At 39.4% G+C, this 20,657-nt stretch overlaps 1 protein-coding gene across 4 annotated transcripts in view; it reads right to left on the bottom strand.

Moving 5' to 3' along the window:
* The window catches only part of FRG1 (FSHD region gene 1), a 164,778-nt gene that overhangs the window by 130,809 nt on the left and 13,312 nt on the right, over nucleotides 1-20,657 (bottom strand). For all 4 annotated transcript variants that reach the window (XR_016547300.1, XR_016547299.1, XR_016547301.1 and 1 more), the window contains exon 2: nucleotides 11,361-11,460. Coding sequence is in view for 1 of the 4 variants with exons in the window: in XM_090379898.1 (XP_090236024.1) it covers nucleotides 11,361-11,419 (59 nt within the window). In the remaining 3 variants the exon portion in view is untranslated. The remainder of the gene's footprint in view (nucleotides 1-11,360; nucleotides 11,461-20,657) is intronic.

Raw genomic sequence — 20,657 nt, 5'->3', positions numbered from 1 at the left:
AAAATGAGGCCTCCAAACCTATATACAGTACTCAAGGTGTGGCCTGACCATTGCCTTATACAAGGGGATAATCATCTCCTAATCCTGTTAGAAAAATTCCTGTATGTCATTGACAAGACACCATGAGCTACTCTTGAAGATTGTCTGCACTGCTCAGAAAACTTCATATCTGCCACACAATTACCCCAGGTAATTTTCATTCTCTACCTATCTGCTCAACTATTCTAGATCCTGTTGCAGCAGCTCACTGTCATTAGTGTCCTTAATAACCGTACCAACCTTCGTATCGTCTGCAAACTTGGACATTAAGCTTGATATACCATCATCAATATTTATAAATATAGAAAACAACAATGGACCCCATACTGAACCCTGAGGGACTCCACTAATAACATTAGTCCACGATGAGCAGTATCCATTGATTACCACTCTGTCTTCTCCCCCTCAACCGCCCCTTTATCCATAGCAGCAATTTGCCTCCAATGCCACACTGCTCCAATTTGTGTAGCAGTCTTCCATGTGAAACAGTATCAAAAGCCTTTCTAAGATCCAAATATATGATATCAAAGTTATTCCCTGCATCCAGTTCCCATGTGACCACATTAGTATCCAATCAAATTGGTCAGACAAGACTTTCTCTTAACAAAACCATGCTGTGTCCAAGCTATAACTGAAGTCTTGTCTAGATGATCCTGCAGTGCTTCTTAAACAAGTGCCTCCATTAATTTTCCTGGAACAGAAGTTAAACTCACAGGTCTATAATTACTTGTGTCGCTCTTTGATCCTCCTTTGTGAATTGGGATCACAATTTCCACATCTCCAGTCCATGGTTACCTCCCCTGAGTCCAAAGAAGCTCTCATAATTATAGCTAAGGGTTTGCTTCTTCCTTTGCTGCCTCTTTTAATATAACTGGATAGATTCCATTCACCCCGGGAGCCTTTTTTATGTTTATCTTCAACAATTTCCCCTCCACTTTCCGCTAAGTTATTACAAAATTATCTAGCTCACTGCCAGAGTTTAATTCACCTCTGCCATTCCCCGCCCTGAATAACTCCTCATGTGTGAATGTAGATGTAAAATACTCATTTAGTTTGTTATCCACCTGAGCAGGATCATCAACAGTTGAACCATCAATATCCAGTGGACCAATCGGATTCATCCCTTTCCTTCTGGAGTTTACATAGGTAAAGAACTCTTTGCTGTTTTTCTTTGCATCTCTTGCCAAAGATTTCTCGTACTCTGCCTTCGCCTGCCTAACCTCTTTTTTTTTTTTTTTTTTGATTTGGTAGTTGTTGGCGCATCGGCTTCTGTGGCCATATTGCACCTCCCAAGGTTTTTGCAGTACTTTGATCCAAGCCCGAGGCGGGAATCGAACCCGCGACCTTTGGGTTGCCGAGCAGGTACTTTACCCACTCGGCTAGCCCGGTCGGCAACCTCCTTTGTAACTTGGTTACAGATCAACTTGTATCTATCATAGGCTTCTGTGTCATGTGTTAATTTGTATGTATCCCATGCATGTTTCTTCTCTGCCATATGCCTCATCAGTTCATCTGACATCCATTTAGGCCTAAACCTTGAACAATATTTCTTAGTTGGTATGTAAAGCCTAGTAGCTTCCAAGATAAATTCTTTGAATGCCTCCCATTTTGAATTTGCTGTTTGTAACATCATCAGTTGGTCACACCATATAGAATTTAAATACTGTCTCAGACCACAGTAGTCACCTTTACGAAAGCAAAACCCTTCCCCTTACCACTGATAGTAGTTACCTCTTTGAGTAAATCCCACTTCAGCACACTTTGATCTCTGCCACCTAGTGGTTCCTTTATCTGCAGATTCTTAATACATGAAGAATCACTACTGATAATCAGATCAAGAGTATTACTCCCTCCCTTTAGTTGCCTCCCGAACATGCTGATGTAAAAAACAATCATCCAATAAATCCACAAAGCCTTACTAGTGTGTGAGTGACCAACCCACAAATTCCAGTCAATATATCTGGGAAATTAAAATCCCCCATAATAAGACTATCTACTGGTCCACTCTATTTCCCTGTACAGTTTCTTATTATACTCATCAGAGTCATTAGGCCTATAACACACTCCTACTCTCAATTTTGATCTCCCAGTGCTTATGTCACACCAAACTGACTCCCCACTGCACTGTCCAGCAATGTCGACTGGCTGCGCTTCCTTAGATTTTATGTGTTTCTTAACTAATAGCATAACCCCCTCATCCCTTCCTTTCCTGTCTATCCTTCCTGTACACATTGTATTTCCCAAATTCCAGTTCTGCATTCCTTATATCTGTGTGACCCCACGTCTCTGATATCCCAACAATATCTGCCTTTGATGTTTTGAGCAATACCTCAAATTTATTTACCAAACTCCTAGCATTGGTGTATACGCAAGTATACATGCACCTGTTCCTATTCTTAGCTACCCTAACACAACTCATGTGTTTACTTGTACCACAATGACTCCCAGCAGTCTTTGAAATACCCTGCATCTTGTTTTCCAGGCTGCTGCTCATTCCAATAGAAGCAGTATAAGAATCACTTTCACCTCTTCCAGTGGCTACTGTTAATTTATTAGTCCTTGTATCCCCCCCCCCCAAGCTAGCAGTTTTCCAACCCACTTAGTAATGTCTCGATAGCATCAGCAAATATTCTTGCATCCTTTCTATTTAAGTGTATCCCATCCCTGTAGAAGCAGTCTCTCCTGTTAACAAGCACAGACCAGGCTGAAAAAAAATTCTACCCCTTGAGCCTCGCACAATCTCTCCAGGGCCGAACTGATCTACAAGGCTCTTATCATTTATTTCCTCCTATCGTGTCTGGCCAGAATTGCAGACACTTTCAAATTCAACCCTAATTCAGAGCTTTTTTTCATAGTAGATGGGATCTATGTTTTCTAACTTCTCGACTAATGGAGGTATTCCCCAGGGTTCAGTTCTTTCTCCCACTCTTTTCCTCCTGTATAATAATGAACTTCTTACACTGACCAGAAATCCTATCCATAGGTTTGCTGATGATAGCACATTGCATTCCACCTTCCAGTTTGAGAAACCTTGCCATGCACAAACATTTCAATTTCTAGAATATCCACTACCAATTTCTTAAACAATGATCTCCAAGTAATTCTCCAGTGGCACAACAATAACTTAGTCAATTAAGAGTGCAATTCAGAGACTTTCAGATAGAAATAGCATTCAGTTCTTCAGAATGCCATTTCTATCATGGTTTCGATAAGGGAAAATCATATTTAACTAACCTAGTAAGCTATTTTAACACAGTTACTCGTGGATGTAGGAACAATTCTGATATATATTTGACTCAATCCTTCATGAAAGATTACTGTATAAGCTGAAAGATGTTGGAATTACTGGAAAGATTCTAAGATGGATTGCAGGGGGGCTGCAGGGCAGAAGCCAGAGGATTGTTATCAATGGATATTCTTCAGCTTGATGTAATGTCAGAAGTGGGGTCCCTAAGACTGGTTCTTGGACCACTGTTGTTTCTCATTTTCATAAACAACAACATCAACAAAGAGGATAAAAGTCATGTCAAAATTGCAGATGACGTAGAGATTGGTAGAGTTGTTAATGATCAATGCCAAGCAGCACATCTTTGGTAAGGTGGTTGGTATGGTTGTTTACTAGTACATCAGCTGCTATGGCTATAGTGCCTCGAACAAGTTTTAAAAATGCTCAGAAAAGTGACAGCTATGTCCAAAAGTAAATTATACATTTTCTAGAATTGAATTAAAAACAGTAGAGGAAGAAAGGGATTTGGAAACAATATGGGCAGATATGAATTTTTTTGAACAGCCTAAACAGGTGGCCAGGAAAGCCCATGTCCCATGGATGATTTATCAAACATTATCCTGTAGAGAGAGAGGGAGGTCATAATCCCACTGTATAAGGCAACTGTAAGACTACATTTGGAATACTGTGTCCAAGCATGGAGACTTCGATTGAAAAAAGTCATTTAGCTTCTTGAAAGTGTCCAAAGATGGGCAATTCACATGGTGAGATCAGCTGAAGGCCACCGTACGAAGAAAGACTCGAATTATCTGGGTTACAGAGCTTGGCAACCAGGCACCTCAGGAGGAACCTCATTGAGGTTTGGGGGGGGGGGCTTAGTAATTAGTAAAATGAATGAGTATTTTCATAAAGAATTCCAGAACTATGGACCATAAATTAAAATTACAAAGGAAGAGATTTTAGCATTAGCTTTAGTAGAGGAATATGATGCAAGAAAGCAAGCTTATACAGCATCAGACAAAAAAAAAAAAAAAAAAACTTCCCATTTCACCCATTCATTCGCTCCAAAAGTTTGTCCAGTTCTTCCTTGAATTTACTTAACTAATCAACCTCCACGACCAATGGAAGTTTGTTCCAGCAATCAACCACCCATTGGCTAAAGGCAAATTTCTGCACATCTATTCTACAACTGTCTTTTCTCAATTTGAAGTTATGCCCCCCCAGGTGCCTAAGCTGAGCCATAGGAATAATCCCATCAGCACTAAGCTTGCTTAAACCATTCAAAGCCTTATACACCTCAATCAGGTCACTATGCAGGTGCTTAATATCCAGATGCTGCAATTTGCAGAAATTAAGCCTTTCTTGGTAAGAGCAACCCTTTATTCCCCTCACCAATCTCATTGCCCTTCTCTGCACTAGATCCAGCAGCTCTACATTCTTCTTAAAATGAAGCCACCAGACCAGTATGCAGTACTCAAGGTGTAGCCTGACAACTGCCTTATACAAAGAGATTATCATCTCCTTATTCCTGCTAGCAAAATTTCTGTATATCATTTACAAGACTCCATGAGCTGCTGTGGCAGCCTGTCTGCACTGATCAGAAACTTCATATCTGACTGCACAAATACTCCTTGGTCCTTTTCTTTCTCCACTACCCTGAGTGTAGTACCACACAGTTCGTATGTTAATTATGGCGTTGTTGCTACCTACATGTAATATTTTGCACACTTGTCAATGTTAAACTTCGGTTACCACCAGATCATCTACACAACTTTTCTAGATCCTGTTGCAGTAGTATACTGTCATCTACAAATTTGGACATTAAGCCTGAGTTTAGACTAGACTGTAGGAAGTTTTCTTTTAAACGACAAATCATCAATTACTGGAACAAGTTGCCTATACTGGTAGTTGAGGCTGACAGTTAGAAGAAATTCAAAGGGCAACTGAATAATTATCTTCATGAGGAAGAAGTGTTGCTTTGCTGCTCTGGTCTGAAAACCAGAGCAGCAAAGCAAAAGGCTCATGCTAATGGGAGTGCTGTGGCTCAGGGGAGAATTGAGGGAGATAATGGCCCTCTGAATCACAGCCTTTTAAAATGTACTGCTTGTTTGATGTTTGTGGAGCAATCAGGTATGAGACATGATACTGCCAAGGGGAATGTCTTTATGTGTGTGCGCAATGTAAGGAGAGGTGGGCCTATATGAGAGCTTGAATGACAGGGTGGATGTCCTCAAAGGATCTAAATGAAGGAACCATCAAGCTTCCAGATGCCCACATCAATGCCAGAGCTTGCACTTGATCATCGAGCAACACAGCGGCAACCCCTAAGGCAGAATGCACTGATCCCACAGGAACTAGTAGCTGTTGGTGACTATTGTCAGAGAAATGGGGAATATAGTGTGTAAAAGGGATAGGTGGAACAGGATATGTCTGCCAGGGGGCAAAGGTTGATGATGTTGTAGAGCAGATATCATCTTTTAAGGGCACAAAAGGTGATATTGTTGTACACGCTGGCGCTAATGATATTAAGAGTAGGAGACTAGCGGAATCATTTAACAAGTAAAGGTCACTGTTGAAAAAAAAAGCTGTGAATTAGGGTTGAATTTGAAAGTGTCTGCAATTCTGTCCAGACACAACAGGAGGGAGATAGAATGAGAGCCTAGTCAATCAATTCGGCCCTGGAAAGATTGTGCAAGGCTCAAGGGGTAGAATTTTTTTCAGCCTGGGGTAGAATTTTTTTCAGCCTGGGGTAGAATTTTTTTCAGCCTGGTCTGTACTTGTTAACAGAAGAGACTGCTTCTACAGGGATGGTATGCACTTAAATAGAAAGGGTGCAAGAATATTTGCTGATGCTATTGAGGCAGTGTTAGGTGGGTCGGAAAACTGCAAGCTCGGGGGGGATACAAGGGCTAATAGATTAACAGTAGCCACCGGCAGAGGTGAAAGTGATTCTTGCACTGCTTCTATTGGAATGAGCAGCAGCTTGGAAAACAAGATGCAGGATATTTCAGAGACTGCTGGGAGTCATTGCAGTACAAGTAAACACATGGGTTGTGTTAGGGTAGCTAAGAATAGGAACAGGTGCATGTATACTTTCATATACACCAATGCTAGGAATTTGGTAAATAAAATTGATTAATTTCAGGTGTTGGTCAAAACATCAAAGGCGATATTGTTGGGATATCAGACACGTGGGGTCACCTAGATATAAGAAATACAGAACTGGAATTTGGGGAATACAATGTGTATAGGAAGGATAGAGAGGAAAGGAAGGGAGGAGGGAGTTATACTATTAGTTAAGAAACACAAAATCTAAGGAAGTGCAGCCAGTCGCCATTGCTGGACAGTGCAGTGTGGAGTCAGTTTGGTGTGACATAAGCACAGGGAGATCAAAATTGAGAGTAGGAGTGTGTTGACGTAATGACTCTGATGAGTGTAATAAAAAAACTGTACAGGGAAATAGAGTAGACCAGTAAATCAGAGAGTTATTATGGGTGATTTTAATTTCCCAGATATCGACTGGAATTTGTGGGTTGGCCACTCACACACTAACAAGGATTTTGTGGATTTATTGGATGATTGTTTTTTACATCAGCATGTTCGGGAGGCAACTAGAGGGAGTAATACTCTTGATCGGATTATCAGTAGTGATTCTTCATGCATTAAGAATCTGCAGATAAAGGAACCACTAGATTGCAGTGATCACAGTGTGCTCAAATGGGATTTACTCAAAGAAGTAACTACCATCAGGGGAAACCAAAGGGAAGGGTTTTTGCTTTCGTAAAGGCGACAGTATGCTGCTGCAACAAGATCTAGAAAAGTTGAACAGATAGGCTGAGAGGTGGCAAATGAAGTTTAACATTGACAAATGTAAAGTACTACATATGGGAAGCAGTAACCCCAGAGTAACGTATCAACTCTGTGGTACTACACTGACAGTGGTGGAGAATGAAAAGGGTCTGGGGGTAATTGTGCAGACAGATATGAAGTTTTCTGAGCAGTGCACACAGTCTGCAAGAGTAGCTCATGGTGTCTTGTCAATGATTTACAGGAATTTTTCTAGCAGGGATAAGGAGGTGATTATCCCCTTGTATAAGGCAATGGTCAGGCCACATCTTGAGTACTGTATACAGGTCTGGAGGCTTCATTTTAAGAAGGAGGTAGAGCTGTTGGAACAAGTACAGAGAAGGGCAACAAGATTAGTGAATGGAACAAAGGGTTGCTCTTATGAAGAAAGGATTAAGTTTTGCAAATTACAGTGTCTAGAGACTAGGCACCTGCGAGGTGATCTGATTGAGGTGTATAAAGCCATAAATGGTTTGAGAATGCTCAATGCTGATGGGATTCTTCCTCTTGCTCAGAATAATCACCTGAGAGGGCATAAATTCAAACTGAGGAAAGACAGTTCTAGAATAGATGTGCAGAAATTTGGCTTTAGCCAGTGGGTAGCTGATTGGTGGAACAGGTGGAATTTAAGGCTGAGCTGGACAGACGAAAGGAGGGGTGAAATGGGAGTGTTTTTTTTTTTTTTTTTTTTTTTTTGGCTGATGCTACATAAACTTTCTTTCTTGCATCATATGCCTCTACTAATGCAATGTGCATAATTTGCTGTTTCTTATTTGTTACTTAATTTTTTTTTTTTTTTTTTGGCTGGTGCCTGAAAAGCCTGTAGCTTCCTTGCACTTTTTTAGCTAATACTAATATTAGACTGTTTTTTCAATTTTTGGCAATTATTTTTTGCCAAAAAAATAATAATTATTATAACAATGGAGGAATTATTATAATAATGCTGGACTGTACTTGTTAACAGGAGAGACTGCTTCTACAGGGATGGGATTCACTTAAATAGAAAGGGGGCAAGAATATTTGCTGATGCTATCGAAGCAGTGTTAGGTAGCCACTGGAAGAGGTGAAAGTGATTCTTGCACTGTTTCTATTGGAATGAGCAGAAGCCTGAAAAACAAGATGCAGGATATTTCAGACACTGCTGGGAGTCATTGCGGTACAAATAAACACATGGGTTGTGTTAGGGTAGCTGAGAATAGGAACAGGTGCATGTATACTTGCATGTACACTAATGCTAGGAGTTTGGTAAATAAATTTGATGAATTTGAGGTATGCTCAAAGCATCAAAGGCAGATATTGCTGGGATAACAGAGACGTGGTGTCACACAGATATAAGGAATGCAGAACTGGAATTAGGGGAGTACAAAGTCAACAGAAAGGATAGACAGGAAAGGAACTGAGATGGGGTTATGCTATTAGTTAAAAAACACATAAAATCCAAGGAAGTGAAGCCAGTCGACATCGCTGTACAGTGCAGTGTCGAGTCAGTTTGGTGTGACATAAGCATTGGGAGATCAAAATTGAGTAGGAGTGTGCTATAGGCCTAATGACTCTGATGAGTATAATAAGAAACTGTACAGGGAAATAGAGTGGACCAGTAGATAGAGTGTCTTATTATGGGGGATTTTAATTTCCCAGATATTGACTGGAATTTGTGGGTTGGTCACTCACACACTAACAATGCTTGTGGATTTATTGGATGATTGTTTCTACATCAGCATGTTCGGGAGGAAACTAGAGGGAGTAATACTCTAGATTTGATATCAGTAGTGATTCTTCATGCATTAAGAATCTGCAGATAAAGGAACCACTAGGTGGCAGTGATCACAGTGCTGAAGTGGGATTTACTCAAAGAGGTAACTACCATCGGGGGTAAAGGGAAGGGTTATTGCTTTCGTAAAGGCGACTACGATGGTCTGAGACAGTATTTAAATTCTATACAGTGGGACCAACTGAAGATGTTACCAACAGCAAATTCAAAATGGGAAGCATTCAAAGAACTTATCTTGGAAGCTACTAGGCTTTACATACCAACTTAGAAATATTATTCAAGGTTTAGGCATAAATGGATGTCAGATGAACTAATGAGACATATGACAGAGAAGATAAATGCACGGGATACATATAAATTAACACGTGACACAGAAGCCTATGATAGATACTTGTTGATCCTAACCAAGTTTTACAAAGGAGGTTAGGCAGACAAAGGCAGATTACGAGAAATCTTTGGCAAAGGATGCAAAGAAAAACAGCAAAGAATTCTTTACTTATGTAAACTCTAAAAGGAAGGGGATGAATCAGATTAGTCCCCTTGATATCGATGGGTCAACTGTTGATGATCCTGCTCAGGTAGCTAACAAACTAAATGAATATTTTGCATCGACATTCACACATGAGGAGTTATTCAGCAAGGGGAATGCCAGAGGTGTATTCAACTCTGGCAGTAAGCTAGAGAATCTTGTAATAACTGAGAGTAAAGTGGAGGAGAAATTGTTGAAGATAAACACAAGAAAGGCACCTGGGGTGGATGGGATCTATCCAGTTATATTAAAGGAGGCAGCAAAGGAAGTAAGCAAACCCTTAGCCATAATTATGAGAGCTTCCTTGGACTCAGGGGAGGTACCCATGGACGACTGGAAATGTGCAAATGTGACCCCAATTCACAAAGGAGGATCAAAGGCTGACACAAGTAATTATAGACCTGTGAGTTTAACTTCTGTTCCCGGAAAATTAATGGAGGCACTGGTTAAAGAAGCACTGCACGATAATCTACACAAGACTTCAGTTATAGCTTGGACACAGCATGGTTTTGTTAAGGGGAAGTCTTGCCTGACCAATTTGATTGGATACTATGACACAGTCACAAAAGAACTGGATGCAGGGAATAACTTTGATATTATATACTTGAATCTTAGAAAGGCTTTTGATACTGTTGCACATGGAAGACTGCTGCACAAATTGGAGCAGTGTGGCATTGGAGGCAAATTGCTGCTATGGATAAAGGGGCGGTTGAGGGGGAGAAGACAGAGTGGTAATCAAAGGACACTGCTCATCGTGGACTAATGTTATTAGTGGAGTCCCTCAGGGTTTACTGTTGGGTCCATTATTGTTTTCTGTATTTATAAATGATATTGATGATGGTATATCAAGCTTAATGTCCAAGTTTGCAGACGATACAAAGGTTGGCAGGGTTGTCAAGGACACTACTGACACTATGCTGATGCAACAGGCTCTGGAAAGGTTGAGCAGATGGGCTGAAAGGTGGCAAATGAAGTTTAACATTGACAAATGTAAAGTACTACATATGGGACAGAGCAACCCCAGAGCAACGTATCAACTCTGTGTTCCTACACTGACAGTGGTAGAAAATGAAAAGGATCCAGGGGTAATTGTGCAGGCAGATATGAAGTTCTCTGAGCAGTGCAGACAGGCTGCAAGAGTAGCTCATGGTGTCTTGTCAATGATATACTGGAATTTTTCTAGTAGGGATAAAGTGGTGATTATTCCCTTGTATAAGGCAATGGTCAGGCCACATCTTGAGTACTGTATACAGGTTTGGAGGCCTCATTTCAAGAAGGATATAGAGCTGCTGGAACGAGTACAGAGAAGGGCAACAAGATTAGTGAATGGAACAAAGGAGTACTCTTACAAAGAAAGGCTTAAGTTTTGCAAATTACAGTGTCTGGAGACTAGGCAGCAGCGAAGTGATCTGATAGAAGTGTATAAAGCCTTGAATGGTTTGAGCATGATCAATGCTAATGGGATTCTTCCTCTTGCTCAGAATCACCTGAGAGGGCATAAATACAAATTGAGGAAAGACAGATGTAGGATAGACGTGAGGAAATTTGCCTTTAGCCAGTGGGTAGTTGGTTGGTGGAACAGACTTCCATCCCTTGTCATGGAAGTTGATAGCCTAAATAAATTTAAGGCTCAGCTGGACAGGTATTTCGAACAAACAGAAGGCTGAAGTGGAAGTGGGTTTTTCGTTTTTTTTTTTTTTTTTTGTTTTTGGCTGATGCTGCATAAGCTTGCTTTCTTGCATCATATGCCCCTACTAATGCTAATGCTTCACAATTAGACAAAATCCTTAATTTTTTTCAAAAAGTGGGCCAACACATCATCCAGAGAATATACCTACAGTTACCTACATAAACTAAACACTTTGGTGAATGATTTGAATTTAATGTAAATTTTTATTTCAGTATACAAAAAAAAAAAACATTAACAATGACTGAAATGATTCACTTACTTTGATTTTACTCCCTTCAGTTTCAACTTCCCAACTCGTACGTGGCTATATTCTGACATTCAGAAAACTGAGAGAAGATAACCTTCTGTTATGTAAGCAACTATTCAGAGAGAAAAGTTCAATAATAAGTTAAATTAGAATTACATTAAGAGAAAATTGCACACATCATACATACACATAATAAACATTAGATGACAGATAAAATGACTGAAAACTATAAATAATTTTTGTAACACACAAATGAATTTGGTTGGTTTTAAATACAAACAGAGATAAGCAATCAAATATCTGTCTAAGTTTACAGATGACACAGATTGGCAGGGCAGTTAATGACAAGAATCAAGGTGTACTGCTGCAAAAAGACCAAGGGAAATTATACAGGTGAGTTGAGAAGTAGCAATTAAGGCTTAACATGGAAAAATGCAAGGGCAGCGCAGTAAACTCAAAATAACATACAAATTAGGTGGTACCACACTCGAGGTGGTGGTGGAGAACAAAAGATCTAGGACATGATACAGTCTGACATGAAGTTTACTGAATGGAGCAGACAGGTTGCTAGAACAGCTTGTGAAGTTAGGTCAATGATATATATTTTTCCAGCATGGTCAAGGAAGTGATTATCTCTTTATATTAGGAAATGGTTAGGCCACATCTTGAGTACTGCACACAGTCTGAAAGCCTCACTTTAAGAAGTATATGGATCTCTTTTAACAAATGCAGAAAAGAGCAACCAGATTAGTCTAGGCACAAAAGGGTACTCTTACTATGAAAGACTGCAGTTCTGCAAACTGCAATATTTAGAAACTAGCACTGGCAAGGAGACTCAATTTGGGTGTTCAAGGCTTCAAATGTTTGTTTGTTATTTGGTTTTTAGGAGCATTAGCAACTAAGGCCATATTGCTCCGGGAAGTGCGGTGGTCATTCCCTGACCTTTCCGCATCCTCCGTATTTGGCGGTGACCGGTTCAAACCCCTGTCTAATCAAAAATCGTGTGCTACGCACTGCTGCTCCTTCCCACCTGGCTACAGAGGCATCAGCTTCAAATGGATTGATTAAACTAAAATGCTGATGGCATCCTTAAAAGGGTTGGCTGCAGAATAGATGTATGAAAATTTGCTTTCAGCTAGACAGTAATTGATTGTCTAACAGTAATCGGAACAAACTACCATCTGGTGTCATGGAAGCAGAAAGTGTTTAAATAAATTTAAGGAAAATTAGACAAATTATTAGAGGCAATTGATAGATGAGCTGGGTAGTCTTTTTTGTCTTTTTCTTTGCTGTATATAATAAGCTTGCTTCCTTGCATTTCCCATTACTAATACACATGGTGCTGCCACATCAAAAAGTGTTGGCATAACATTAATATCATAATTTAACAGTTATAATTTCTGTCACTTTTGCCAATTAGAAATTGAAATGCAGCCATTTTATTCATTGCAAAATCTGAATTAAAATAGCTAAATAATCTCTTTGATTTATTTTACACCTTTTTTTTTCCAATAACAGAACCAGGACAAGGTATTTCTACACCTGAGGCAAGTGTAGAAATACCTTGTCCTGGCTCTGTTTTTGTGTGCACTCCCTTTTCTGCAAAATACTACATCATCATGTGAACTTATGAGTCTAAACTCACAGAACTAACTTTTCTTCTTCCTCATTTATTCCTTCAACTTGCGTTTGCTGAATTTCCCTTCACAGCTATTTCCTGAAAATTACAATCTACAGAAATTCAAGTCTGATATCCAGCAAGTATCTTCTTTTGTCTTCTCAACCTTAACTCATAGACAGTACTAAATACTACAGGTTCTAATACCTTTTGTTTTTGGGGTTTTCATAAAAAAAATAAAATAATAAAATAAAATAACCACCTTGCAACCTTCATATCATTTGTAAACTTTGACATTAAAATTGAATCTAAAACTGTTGTACCATATCTTCACTGGTTCAACCAACCTGCCGGATCAACTATGCCATATTGATCTTCATGCTCCAGTGGTGGCTACTAGACAGAAGACTATATTCCACGTCAGTAACTCTAGATTAGATGTCCACGACTCCTTCAAAAGAACAATAGCACTCATGAACAAGTTTGATTTGGATATGGCTGTGAACAAGAAAGAGTTTCACAGAACTATCTGCAGTAGGTTGAGTGGCTGACGGATGAGTTCTGGATTAAAGATGTCCTCATTAATTGGTGTGTATGTGATGAAGTCTCCTGCAGCTACCTGCTCTCTGCGATTTTCTTCATGGCACTTTTTTTTTTTTTTTTTTTGATTTGGTAGTTGTTGGCGCATCGGCTTCTGTGGCCATATTGCACCTCCCAAGGTTTTTGCAGTACTTTGATCCAAGCCCGAGGCGGGAATCGAACCCACGACCTTGGGGTTGCCGGGGAGGTACTTTACCCACTCGGCTAGCCCAGTCGGCTTTCTTCATGGCACTGGACTTGATGTTGTGAATACCTTTTATTTCCTTGAAGTGTGTTATTCTGCTACAGTCGATTCTGGTTATTTGGGACACATCGGAACTAGCGCATTTGGCCCAATTAAGGGGCTGCCCCAATTATGCGAAGTTTCACGTAAATAGTTAAAAATATAGTGAAACCCCTCTTTACGATTGGTTCACTGTACAATCAAATCACATTAAGATGGACTCGCCATAGTAAAGTACCATTCACTATAAGATGTATAGTAAGTGCCGGTCATTGTGATCACGTTTGTGAATTGAATTTTAATTCTATTAAACAGCGATTCTAATTAGCGAAAATAGGAGGAATATTATCTAGGATATAAAAGTAAACATATATTAAACCCAAATTTACCCTTTATTACCTTAGCAATTAAAAAATTAAATTCCCTATCAACCCTTCACTATCTCTTCCATCATGCAATATGATTGATGACTTTTGAGGTTATGATGAACATCATGGCGAGATCAAATATTCTTTAAATTTCGAGGGTACAGCTCTAAAATGGTGTTCGCAGGCCAGCCACTAGTTAGTACACCGGACCGAACCTATTGATAACTCTCTAGGAGGCTTCCAGATCAGCTAGTGTATAATCTTGCTACCTCTACTCTGCCAGATAGTGACTGGAGAGAGTCCGAGTAGTGTATATGCAGGGAGCATTGTCGAGGCCACGTTATGTCAAGGATCTGGGTATATTCTTACCACGTGTACACCATATCCCAAAATTTTCATTACTTCATACAGCATGTTCCACCCACTTTTTCTTTCTATTGAATACACCATGAATTGTCAAACTAATAGAGCAAGCTTTCTGCGAAAAGATCTAAACCTCCCAAAAAAAGTAGAAGTAAAGTGCAGCCATTATCAACCCACTGCAGGATGGAAGCCTCCTCAACAATTCATGCTGAGGGAAATGGACCATAATCTGCCACGCTGGTCCAGTGCGGGTTGGCAGATCGACCATATTCAGCAGTCAGGGGCTTCAACCCCAGTCTACTCAAAGAGCGTGTGCTACTGCACTCCCACTCCTGACCACTCAGCTATGGAGGCCCATTTCACAAATATACGTGGTCTCAATTCTAATCTCAATGATGTCCATTTCCACTTGCAGTCTGCCAAACCCCATGTACTTTTTCTGACAGAATCTCAGTTATTGGTTGATTCAACTACTGCTCATCTCAGATGCCCAAATTATTCGCTGTATGATTCCTTTCGCCTCAAAGGTGGTACTTATGCATATGTCCATTCTGATATTCCCTGTCAGAGACTTAGCAATTTGGAATCTCCTCTCTTTGATCTTCTCTGGCTTAAAATCGCTTTACCTCATTGTGTCAAATTCATCTGTTGTCTCTACTGTTCTCCCAACTCCACTAATCACTTGGAGCTCTTTGACTTATTCTCTTTGCAACTTGACTTTCTCCAGTCCAACTTTCCTAACAGTGAGGTAATTTTCCTTGGTGATTTTAATGTTCACAACTCCAGCTGGCTTCCGTTTTCTAGTCACACTGACCCAGCTGGTCGAGATGCTGAGGCTTTTGCAATTACTAATGACCTTGCACAGATTGTTCATTTACCTACAAGAATACTGGACACTTCTAATCATACAGCCAATACGCTTAATCTTTTTTTCTCACAAACAACCCTTCTAAGTACACGGTCGAAGTGAGAGGTCCTTTAGGCACTTCAGATCACAACTTGGTGATTGTCTCTTCTCCAATGAAACCATTATCTTATGGCTATTCCCAACCTCGTGTTGTCTGGCCTTACAAGAATGCAAAATGAGATGACTGTGAGACTTCTTTTCTTCTTTTCCTTGGTTGGATTACTGTTTCAAAACTTCTGATGTCAATGTTTCCTCAGATCGTGTCAGTGAAATTATTCTTGCAGGAATGGAATCCTTTATCCCACACTACACTTTAAAATCTCGTCCTTTATCTAAACCTTGGTTTTCCAATAAATGTGCTAAGGCTGTTCAAGAGAAGAATGTTGCATATCGTAATTCGCTTGTTTCTAATTCTCCAGTTTCATTTTCTGCCTACACCAAAGCTCGCAACTATTGTAAAGCAGTCATTAATCAGTCCAAACTAGAGTTTGAACAGGCTAAGAGTAGAAAACTTACTTCTTGCCCTAATGGTAGCCGAGCATTCTGGTCTCTTGCCAAAGCTATTGGCCGCAACTTTTGCCCATCTCTGCACCTCTGTCCAAACCAGATGGTTCTGTTGTCACTTCAGCCAAGGATAAAGCTGACCTGCTAGCATCCCATTTTTCTTCCAATTCATGTATTAAAGATCTTGGTAAAACACCTACCACCATTCCCAACATGCTCCATTCAATGCCTCCTGTGGTCTTCCGTCAAAAAGGATGTCAGAAGGATTTTGACGAATCTTGATGCTAAGAAAGCTCCAGGTCCCGATGGTATTTCTCCACTTGTTCTCAAAATCTGTGCTCCTGAACTTACTCCTATTCTTTGCTGCCTTTTTTCACTTTCTTATTCCAAAGGTGTTTTTCCTTCTGCTTGGAAATTTGCTCATATCCAGCCAGTTCCTAAAAAGGGTGACAAATCCCTCCCATCCAATTATCGTCCCATTGCAATTACTTCTACTCTTTTAAAAGTAATGGAGAAATCAATTAACCGCCAACTCTTAAACTACCTAGAAACCTTCCGTTTGATCAACGATCACCAATATGGATTCCGTCAGTGTTGATCCACTGGTGATATTCTGGCTTATGTTACCCATTTATGGACTAATTCAATGGAAAGGTTCGGTGAAACACATGTAGTTGCTCTTGACATCTTAAAGACTTTTGATTGTGTTTGGCATAGAGGTCTTCTAAACAAGCTTCCATCTTATGGTTTGCCAACTTTTTAGTAATTGGTTATCCAGCTCTGATCGCTCACTGAGAGTGATGGTAGATGGCTCTGTCTTCTAACTTCTCCACTAATGCCGGTGTCCCCCAAGGTTCAGTTCTTTCTCACACTCTTTTCCTCTTGTATATTAATGACCTTCTTCCATTGATTGGAAATCCTATCCATAGTTTTGCCAATGATAGCACATTGCATTCCACTTTCCATTTTGAGAAACCTTGTCCTGCTCAATCAGCTTCAACTTCTTGAAAATCTGCTACCAATTCCTTAAATGCCGATCTTCAGGTAATTCTCCAGTGGGGCAAAGACAACTTAGTTAATTTCAACCCTTCTAAAACTCAGTCTTGTCTTATAACTCGCAAAAAGGATTCTTCTGCTCCTATGCTTATCTTTAGTGACACTCCGATTTCTAGGCAAAATGATATATCTCTTTTGGGGATTACCCTGACCTGACCTGATCTCTCTTGGCACAAGCACATTACAAATATTGCTTCCTCTGCATCTAAAAAACTTGGTTTTCTCTTTTGCTCTCAGCATTACTTTTCTTCCAAACAGCTGCTCGCTCTGTATAAATCGCAAATCCTCCCAGCCATGGAATATTGTTCCCACATCTGGGGTGGTGCCCCCAAAACCTCTCCCAGGCTTCTTGATTCCATTCAGAAGAGGGCAGTTAGGTTAATTAATAATTCATCTCTAACAGAGTCTCTCCACTCGCTGTCTCATAGACGTACTGTTTCTGCTGAATGCCTCTTCTACAGATACTTCCATGGGCACTGGCATTGTTCTTCTGAATTGGCTTCTATAATTCCCGCATTCTCTTTCAATACAGTCCAAACATGTGCCGCCACCAACCAACATCCATTTACTGTCCAACTTCAAACTCACAGAGCCAACTTTTCATCTTCCTCGTTTATTCATTCAACTGCCGTTTTCTGGAACAACCTTCCTTCATATGTATTTCCTGAAAATTACAGTCTACAGAAGTTCAAGTCCAATGTCAACAAATGTCTTCTTTCGTCTTCTCAATCTCCAACCCAAGCACAGTACTAAGTACTATAGGTTCTAATACCTCTCGTATTTGGAGTTTACATAAAAAAAAAAAAAAAAATTATAAGTGAAAATCTGAAGAATATACGTGATAATCGGAATAATTAATACGTACTGTAATATGTACATACTAACTAGTTGACAATTCTGTTCACTGACATTTGTAGGTAGGGGTTAAAATTTAAAACAGTAAAAAGATCAGCAATCAATAACAAAGAACACGGCACACACAAACTGCAAGTAACACGATACATGCAAATGAGAAAGGAGTAACAAGTTATGAAGCTTTAAAAACCGGAATGAAGAGAAGATTCTGAAAATTAATTTTTTTATATAATTGAAGTTTGTTGTTTGTTGTTTGGTTTTTAGGAGCATTAGCAACTAAGGCCATATTGCTCCGGGATATGCGGTGGTCATTCCCTCACCTTTCCGCATCCTCCATATTTGGTGGCGACAGGCTCGAACCCCGGTCTAATCAAGAAGCGTGTGCTATGCACTGCTGCTCCTTCCCACCTGGCTACGGAGGCGCCCATATATATATATATAATTGAAGATTTCATGTTAGCGTAAACACATTTCACCATAATAACCCACAGAATTCCAACTGTCGGTACTATCGCAAATTCAATAAGATCGAGTCTACTATCCGTTTATGATAGATTGCACTAACAGGAAAGCCCAATAAACAGGTGACTGCTAATTGTTTTTAGTTTTATGGTTGTGACCTCCAGAAATCCGACCGTATCTCGTGGTTTGGTCTGAGACAATCGTAGGGTAATCTCCAGTGCTGCGGTCTCCTGCCCCGATTAAACGGCACGTTGTCCCAATTAAGCAAAGTAAACCCTGGCTATTTTCTCGATTGGATTCTGTTCTTTAAGATTTTTCCAAATAAACAGCTGCCCCGATTAACCGGTGGCCCAAATAACCGGAATCCACTATTTAATTTTACATTTTGTACAATCTTTGTTCTGTTATCTTTTTTCTGCTCTGTTATAAACTTCAACTGGGCACATGCTTGTTGTGTATATTATATGTTAAAAAATAAATAAATTTGTCTTCTTCAAAATCAACCCCAGGGGCTCACATCTTCTAGTGAATATGGGCTTGGCATAACCAGGGTCCTAAGCTGGATATCATCATTTTTCTCTTTCTTGGTGATTCCCTTCTACTTCTGATCCTCTCTCTCAGGGTAATTCAGAAATTTTTTTTTTTTTTTTTTTTTTTTGGCTGGTGCAGCATAAGCCTCAGGCTTCCTTTCACCATATAGCTAATAATAATAATATCATTAATAAATATTGAAAACAAAGGGCCCAGCACTGAACCTACCAATAAAATTAGTCCAAAAAGAGTTGTGTCCATTAACAATCACTCTCTTCCTTCTGCCACTCAACCATCCCTTCATCATATCAATAACTTTACTCTAATGCCACTCTGCTGCAGTCTATATAATAGTCTTTCATGTGGAACAGTATCAAAAGCTTTGCTGAAACCAACTTTTAGTGTTTTTTGTATATATGTCAATTTTTGAATCCAGTTCCTTGATCTCCTTATATTCCCTGTACGATTCTTAAACCTAAAAATGACATCACTGCTTCTTACAGATAATTTTAATATTTAAGTAAAGTTAAATGCAACAAGGCATAATATCTTTAAGAGTATAATAATCTATATAATATTGGTGTAAACATACCACAGACAACTCTTAAACAAAAAACTATGTTAATAGTTTGATGGGCATCATTTTATCTGTATCTCATATTGTGCTCTTCCTTCACAATGAGTTGCCATGTATTGCAGTATCTCAAATAAGTAACGCTTCACTAAAAGCGAAGACTATTGTTACTTATTCTCAGAGGACACCACCACCACCCAGATGGCACTGTTTCAAGGCTTGTTGGCCTTTCAACCAGGTACCTGCCCACCTGGCAATACCAGGGTAACTGCCCACCCACCGATGAAAGGCCAACAAGCCTTGAAACGGTGCCGTCGGGGTGGTGCCCACTGAGAATAAGTAACAAATGTTACTTACTCGAGGTACTGCAATACATGAAACTCGTTATGAAGTAAAAGCGATATGAAATACAGATAAAATGATGCCCATCAAACTACTAACATAGTTTTTTTTGTTTAAGAGTTGTCTATGGTGTGTTTACACCAATATTATATAGATCATTTTAAATAGAAGTAGTTTATGTAAGCAAAGAATGTTTTGATATAGAAATAATCCATTCAAGGAAATTCCTTCTCTGAAAGTGCTAAATAACAAAATACAATGTAATTTGCCATTGTGCTGGACTATGTGAAACTAATTTTCCTTGTAAAATTTTTTCTAATCTTAGGTCATTAATTCCTCTTGCTGATATTTGAAATAAATGTTTTTGTGGATTAAAAGGAATTAAGTTTTATCCCTATAAATGATGGCTTTTGATTTTTTTTTTTTTTTTCATACATTCAACAATCAAACAATGGACAGGACCAAATCATGCTGAGCACATTTAAATTCATTTATAAAAATTGCACTCCTGAATTGCAATCAATCAATATCATAATTGAAATCCCTTTACTGGCAAAAATTCAAGCATCAGAGGGGAACTTGGTAACATTAAAGAAGAATACTTAAAATAATGGTGAGCACAATTATCAAACTAGCTCTCCACTTTTGTGCATACAAAAAGACCCCATAATGCAGGTATTTAGGTTGTGGCTGCAGCACAATTATAGTCTAGCATAGAGCTATACATGGTGAATGAGTGAATCCACAAGGCTGCCACAAAATACAGCAGCACGTGCTTGAAATCTAAATACCTAAACTGATAGAACTTCATCTGTGTAACATTTGCAGAATATATTTATTGTTAATAGTCTACAAATAATGTTTTGGGCATGTTTTCTTGACTGTAATTCTAACATTACAGCATCA

This window comes from Mastigoproctus giganteus, chromosome 8 (assembly GCF_048544385.1).
Source record: "Mastigoproctus giganteus isolate SK-2022 chromosome 8, ASM4854438v1, whole genome shotgun sequence".
NCBI lineage: Eukaryota > Metazoa > Arthropoda > Arachnida > Uropygi > Thelyphonidae > Mastigoproctus > Mastigoproctus giganteus.
The sequence above is the reverse complement of the archived record's forward strand: the minus strand, read 5'-3'. Positions and strand labels throughout refer to the sequence as shown.